This window comes from Anneissia japonica, unplaced genomic scaffold, assembly GCF_011630105.1.
Source record: "Anneissia japonica isolate Jap-2015-1 unplaced genomic scaffold, ASM1163010v1 scaffold287748_len1686314_cov196, whole genome shotgun sequence".
Lineage (NCBI taxonomy): Eukaryota > Metazoa > Echinodermata > Crinoidea > Comatulida > Comatulidae > Anneissia > Anneissia japonica.
In genome coordinates, this window is record NW_022727190.1 from 1,396,917 (window position 1) to 1,404,601 (window position 7,685).

General features: G+C 33.4%; 1 protein-coding gene across 1 annotated transcript; it reads right to left on the reverse strand.

Moving 5' to 3' along the window:
- Nucleotides 1-3,144: 3,144 nt before the first annotated feature.
- LOC117113606 lies at nucleotides 3,145-6,864 on the reverse strand. The gene is made up of 6 exons (XM_033256999.1): nucleotides 6,842-6,864; nucleotides 6,540-6,623; nucleotides 5,117-5,602; nucleotides 4,116-4,595; nucleotides 3,601-3,645; nucleotides 3,145-3,283 (listed from the first exon to the last, which is right to left on the reverse strand). Exons 2-6 carry the CDS (start codon nucleotides 6,550-6,552, stop codon nucleotides 3,186-3,188), a joined length of 1,122 nt encoding a protein of 373 aa, XP_033112890.1. The 5' UTR covers nucleotides 6,553-6,623; nucleotides 6,842-6,864; the 3' UTR covers nucleotides 3,145-3,185.
- Between the last annotated feature and the right edge of the window lie 821 nt (nucleotides 6,865-7,685).

A 7,685-nucleotide genomic window follows, 5' to 3' on the forward strand; every position in this document is an offset into this window, starting at 1 on the left:
CCAAGGCTCAGTGCTAAACAAACCAATTTTTCATCCATTGCTTTTTTTGACAAAACATATTTGTCAACAGACAGTTTATTTTCCTTTAGACCTTCATACATACATTCTCCTAATATTAGAATAGCATTTCTGTATTCCTCAGGAATTCTCTCGAACTGGGAAATAGAACTTTTATCACCACTCCTGTTTTGATATTGATTTAAAATCGAACAAAATAGTTCCTTGAAAAGATCAGACAAATCTGTAGGAAGGCATTGTTTATGTTCCCATATGGTACAAATACTAAGCAATAACAGTGGAGATGAACACAATTCAAATGCTTCTTTGTGATCACCACCAATGCCACCACTTTCAACACACCTACCATAAAGATCATAACCATCATAACTATCATAAATATCATCATCATCATCATCACCACTATCATCACCATTATAATCATTATCACCATCATTGTCATCGTCACCGTCACCACCATCACCACCATCATCATCATCATCATCATCATCATCGTCTACAAAATTAGAAAGTCTGAACTCCTTAATTAGCGAGTCACCAACTTCAGCTTTATCAATTGAATAAAAATGCTTATGGATATATTCCTTTATTTTGCCTGGACTGAACCCCTTCACTTTTATATGTATGTCACAGCATTTGAGAAATTTAACTATGTTGTCTGGTCGGGACGACATCAACACAGTGCTTTTTCCTAATTCAGTTCTTTCGAATAGATGTATTGGATCTTTAGCATCTCTTTCTATCTCATCATATCCATCTAACAAAATGGCTATATCATCAGCATGGGTTACTAGGAAAGCTTCAACTGAATTAGGTGCCAATTGGTTCTCAAATATTAATGATTTTGAATCAATTTTCTTCATAATTATGTCTAAAAATGTTTCACTTGCTTTAATGTCTCTGACATTTATCAGAAACAGTAACTTATTAACAAAGGCATTATGTTCACCATCAGTAGCCCACTGATAGGCAATATATCGAAGGAGTGTGGTCTTACCCATCCCTCCTTTTCCTGTTATTAATACCTTACATGATTCAGTTGATTTTATAACATCCAATACCTCTGTTAATGATGTGGGTCTACCTTTCTTTGTTATAGATGTTGACTTGGCTTGCGATCCTTTGTCTTCTTTTTCAGATTGCATTAAGATGAGTTCAGTGAATACTTCTGCAATATCTACTTCATGATGTTTCTGCCAGATTGTTGGAGTCATGCGGTTGACATCCTGATACAATTGCTTCTGTCTCGTTGTCAAGAAATCTTTAATAATTACATCTGAAACAAATTAAATCAAGCAACAATAATACATTTCTGCTATAATTTATAGAAAATATTTCTGACATAATTTAAGAGGTACACCATATTACTGTAATTCATTAGTTTAGCACATAAGTATTATCAGGGCAAGTATTTCATTTGCAGAAACAGTAGATTACATACTGTAAATACTTTCATTTTATTGTGAAAAAATTCAATCAACATTAATTAGAAGCTTTCCAAAATGTGATTTTAACAAAAGTTTTAACATAGCTCCTAACTAATGTTGATGATAGTACATTACGTTTGCTATTCACAAAAGAATAATCTCTATTGTGAATAAGCAAACACAAATAACAATGTTCATCAATTTGTTTGGCTTGTTTTGACCACATAACAAAACATTTTTAATAATGCACATGTGTAAGAAAGACAAAAATGAACAGATTGAGTGCGCTGCACAGCGTAGTGTTTGTGCAATTTCATTATCTGAAAAGGGTGTATAAAATTGAACTTTTTTAAACGATCAATCATTAGTGAAATACTATTAAAAATACATTCCCAATTTATGCATAACACTTTAGAAATAAGTTCCCAATTTATGCATAACACTTTATAAATAAAGATATGTCCAGTATCAAGCATATTTATTTAATGAATTTTAACAAGTATTTGATACAGCAGGTACCAGTATTTTCTTCAGTTTAGAAAATGGAACACGCCAATTACCTGGGCCGGCTGTGTGCCCAGGCAGTTTTTGTTCTTGAATGCCTTTGATAAAACTAAAAAATTACAGAAGAAAATTTTATCTAATTAGATTAATTTTTATATATAACTGATCACAAGAAAATTTTCTTTAGTGTGGGCAAAGTCATGATGCTGTAAAGAAACAACTCCTCATAAGTAAGCTCAAATCCACTGAAAGCAAACTAATATCGCCTATATTGTTGTAATTCAACCCAAAAATGACGAGGCCAAATATTTGAAAACAATTGTTTGCAATAGCGATATTTATAACCTTCTATTTACCATTTCAACCTAATTCATCTGACCGTTAGTTTTTGAGTTACGGATTTTATAGTAAAATCAGTTGATGTTATTGAAGAAGCGCTAATGGTTACGAGATAGGGTGATTTTCACGGCGGCGCGTTTGCAGTAAAGTAGACCAAACAAATTAATAAAAAATTCTAAATCCTCCTCCCTCCTTCCTTCTATCAGTCAGCATCAATGTAAGCATCGTCAGGAAATTGTTTGCTAGTTTTCTTACAGTAGTTAAAAAGCCAATGCTGCAAAAATTGTATTCTTTGCCTTATTATAATTCTGCAACCCGTCAAACTTAACTACTGTACCTGACAACTCCGAAGGACTTCAATATCATAATCATAAAATGATTGTAGGCAAACATGAATTTTTTGAAGAAAAAAAAATTGGTTTCCACAATTAAATATGAAAATATTCTTCTGGTAAAACAGTATGCTTACTTTCATTGTAAATCATGGGCAAGGTTGAAGCATGGTGGCAAATTAATTCCACTAAGTGGATTAAAATACATCCTAGGCCACCTCATTTACTTAGCTAATTGATAGTTAGCCTGTGGGAATTTACAAGTGAACAAATTTACTTTAAACAAAGAAATCTGAATAAGATGGGAAATAAAACCAACAATAAAATTGCATAAAATGTGCAAGGACATCACCCTATAATTAGTATAAAAAAAGACTTAGCCCTGGGCTACCTTCACTGTACAGTACTCCCTATAAAGCCTACTAACTGTAGGTTTGTAAATGTAGAATTGTTTCTGCAAGACCAATACCCTCTATTTTTTTCATTACAGTAAAATTGCACTGCTTGTCATGCCATAATGCTTTGTTTTACTGCAAGCACATTCCACTTATCGCATTGGTGTTGCTCAGTAGACCTTAAAAATCTCACATACTGTTTTATTGAGTACACAGTACATACCTGGCTCTAACTTGTGTCTTTTTGATGTTGACACCATTCCACTACCTGTAAAGAAAAAGAAAATTGTACAATTTTGATAAAAGAACTGGATTAAAGCATAGCACAAATAGATAAATCCTGGTCTGTAAATCAGCTTATAAGAAATACTATAAATTTACACAGAACATAAAAAAACTAGATAACAAACCCTCGCACTGTTGCACCATATCTATGTACTGAAATATGCAAATATATCTGCCCCAGGCTGTACGTTGTTTTAGCTCGAGCTCATCCTTGTTATTACTCATATTCCACTTGTTTTTTTGTTACTTATAGCTTCAGATTGCCAGGTTAAAATAGTACATATTATTAACTGTACAAACCTTTGTCTAACATTTGTCTTTTTGTTGTTGATGCTTCTCCACTACCTACAAAGAATGGAAATTGGAAATGTGTGAACGATGGCGGGATGAAAAGATAAAGAACTATAAAATCTAGGTAACAGACATGATCCAATTTCTTATGGTGGGTTGATAAACAATTTGGCACCCACCCACAACAACATTTGGACCTTTCAGAGAAAGTAATGACAATGAATTAACAAGCTGGGATAAGGCAAAGATGGAATGAACACATTGTTGAACTTCAGCAAAGATGCAAACCTCTCAAATTATTTTAGGCCACTGTGATTAAATTAGACTTCCAAAGGTTTTAACCTATTACATAGAATAGAATTTTTTAAATACTGTACTGTATTTACTGACAAATCCCAATAATTAGCTGGACTCCAGATGCTAATACATGGCAGAGTACCTTCTGGATACAGTACCTTTATGATCATGAAAAAAAAAACCACTTTTGTATTGCAAATCAAATTATCTTTAATCATCATACGTACCAACAGTTTTTAAATTGAAGAGAAGTAATGACAAGTTGCCTCCTGAAATGATATCTTCATTTTCCAGAAATGTAATTACTTTCCATGGATTGGTAGATATGTTGACTGGAATTTCGTACATCTGACAAACGGTCTGGAGATGTTTAACTGAAAGGTCTCTTCCAAGAGCTACCAGCTGTTGGCGATGTGGTGAAAATCTAGTGATCTTCACTACTGTTGGATATGCTTCATACTTTTCTATTATTTCCTTTAAATATCTCAACCTAGTTAGTTCAATTGTTTCAAACAAAACAGAAATGTCTGTTTGCTTCAAAGCTCCTGCTACTATTAATATTTGGAATAAATCAAATGCACATTTAGCTTCCTCTAAGTCTGTTTTAGCAATTGCAAAATCTGTGTACAGAACTCTTAGCAAGTCCACATATTTTTTGTCTTTCTTGCTGATTGCCTCAGAGAGTTCCAAAAGAAGTTTATTAAAATCTATATTAAAGAAAAGAAATACATTTCATCAAACATACATATTACTGCTTGTTGACAGCTATGCAGAGGTTACTATTAAATTATGCTTAATTATATTGATATATGTCTTGAAAAAGCCCAAATTAAATTGAATCGGGGCATATTAATTGAATTCTTCCTTCAAAACAATTCCTATTCTGTGGTGTTTAAATAAACAATACAAAATGAGATGAGGTTTGATTCTCAACAATATTCAAATGATACAGAAATCATGACTAGGTAATTTAAAATAATACAATACTGTATATGACGCGGGAATAGCATTGTCAATACTAAGCCTATTCAACAGCAGCATGCAAGAAAGAAACATTAAAGTCACCTTCCTGCAATACTTTTGCATAATACTGTAGCTAAATAATCATCCACAACAAATTTTTAATAATTCTCCACAAAATAATTTTCTACTCACGTATGAAATGTTGAAGATGATACTAATATAAATGTGATACAGCACAGTATTATTTTTTTACTATTTTACTAACCTTTGTTTACTTCATTCTCCTTCAAACATTGAAGAAATGTTGACATTTTATCTTCAGTTAAAACATCTGTTTCAAGATCTATTATCAACTTCCATTGATTAGGGAAAACAATGTTGCCTCTGTATAATTGACTAATTTTCTGGACATCCTTAACTGAAAAGCCTCTTCCAAGAGCAACAACATGTTGACGATGTCCTGAAAATCTAGTAATCTTCACATCAACTGGATATGTTTCATACTTCTCAATTATCTCTTTTAAATATCTAAATCCAGTTAGTTCAATTGTTTCAAACAATACTGAAATGTCTGTTGACTTCAGAGTACCTGGTGCTATTAGTAATTGGAATAAACCAAATGCAGATTCAGCTTCCTCTAATTCTGTCTTACTATTTGCCAGATCTGTGTATAGAACCCTCAGCATGTCTACATGCTTTTCACTTTTTTTGCTGATTGCAGTAGAAAGTCTTAGCAGCAATTCATAAAACTCTACGAAGAAATGATTAGTATAATAACAATGAAAATTATGATTATTAGTATTTTACATAAAAATTTTAAAATAACAGCATTAGAAATGTTTAATCAAACAAAGTGGAAGCCAGAGGTTGGTGCAGTGGTTGGGATTCAGACTGTGGTTCCCGGTTCAATTCCCTCCGCTGCTCTGCTTGTGTTTCAGCTGGAGGGCTAAAATACAAAAAAGTGCACTATCCCTCAAAAGGGACGTTTAAGATGTTGGTCCTATGTGCAATATGGCCTATGTGTGTGTTAAAGAATGCAGTCAAAATCTTCAGAAAAGAGTTGTCTCCTGTGTACCCATCACAGGGGTTTAGCCAGAAAAAGAAGATAGGCCGTCCAAAATGGAAGCCAGTGGGCATAGCACTGGGCCGATGGGCATGTCACGCCCATCTTTGGAAATACCCACCGAATATTGGTACGAAAACAACGTACATTCAATCAATAAATGTTGTTTGTATCAAACGTAAATATGATTTAGCTTTAAATTTAATCACGGACCTATTAATAAGAATGTAACATTCGATAGATTTGAAGAATATAAAGAATTTGCTAAAGGTAGACCAGGCCCAATTAGGCTACGCCGAGCTGATTAGGCCAAGCCGTCTCAGTAAAAGTGACCGTCCTAAATAATTGTAGGCCGTCCAAAAGACAGCCGGATGGCTCGCTGGCTAAGCCTATGACCCATCACCACCTGGACTCGACTAAAAAGAAGTTTTCAAATTTTAGTGAATTATCCTTGGTGTTCAAACTGAATAAATCCAATCTATGATTGCATGAAAGAACTGTTACTCATTGTGTATGAATTTTTATGCTCTCCAAATGGGAAATAATTTTGAGAGCTTTTACATTTTAAACACATGAAAAATACTATATAATTACCAAAAAGTATTATTAATTAATAACATTTTACCTGATTCCTTCATCCTTCTTGTATGTTTTGCACCTCTTAGACAAAAATACTTCAATCAAACTGTTGGCTTTACAAACTTTCACTCTAAAATTGATGATCAAAATTAAGATTACTGTAAGAGCTATTCCACATCTCGAGTGCTTTGAGACTTTGGTATAAAGTCCTTCATAAATCCAACTACTACATTACATTACATTACACCACCACACAATAACATTACATTACATACAAAAGTACATAACAGCTAATGTGCAGATAATTCTTAATTGTGACCCAAGCATTACGTTCTAAGGATGACTTACCTAATATAGATGATTTAGTTGACAGCTGTCTCTTATACACATCTAGATGTGTATAAGAGACAGCAGTAGCACACCTCCACAAGTCTTCAGAATTGTAGCATCACATCTTAACTCATCTGCAGTTGTTTGAATATATTTGCAATGTTTGACTGGTATGGTTTCCTAAAGTCAAGTAAAGAAACCTAATCAATCTGTGTAATTTTACCACACCACAAAATACTGTAAACCAATCTTTTCATACTAAACATACAAAAAAATCCAAGGATATTAGCCCAAAATAAAACTTGGTGTCGCACTCAAGCCTGACCAACCCAAAATCTAGGGTCCATAGTTGAAAAATGTTGCATAGTAGCAATTCCAAAATTTACAGCATTCATTATGAAAAGAAGGCCCTCTTTGGTTGCAAAAGTGATCTTGGAAAGAAGCCTAATTTCAAAAAAAGGCCCATCTCAAAAAGAAGCCCATCCAAGGTTCCTAAAAAAAGAAGCCCAGGGCTTGTATTCAAGGTTCTACATATCAGTTCCGCCTGCTTTTTCCTCATGTTTTTACCCAGTCCGATATGCACTCTAGTAATTTAACTAAGTCGTACACAAGCATTTTTTTCCTAAATCCATGCTGGTAACAGGAAATAATTTGGTTATTTTCAACAAATTCCAAATACTCTAGGGGCTGAGTTACGTGATGTGTACACTTTCTCATGCACTCAATCTCTTTTGTGAATATGGGTTCATGATTGAAAAAAGCCATTTTGAATATTTTATATATTATAGGTCAGAGGTCAATAAGGGCATTTCAGGCCATTTGGGACAAACTTTTTCATTAGGTTAAATATATATATATATAT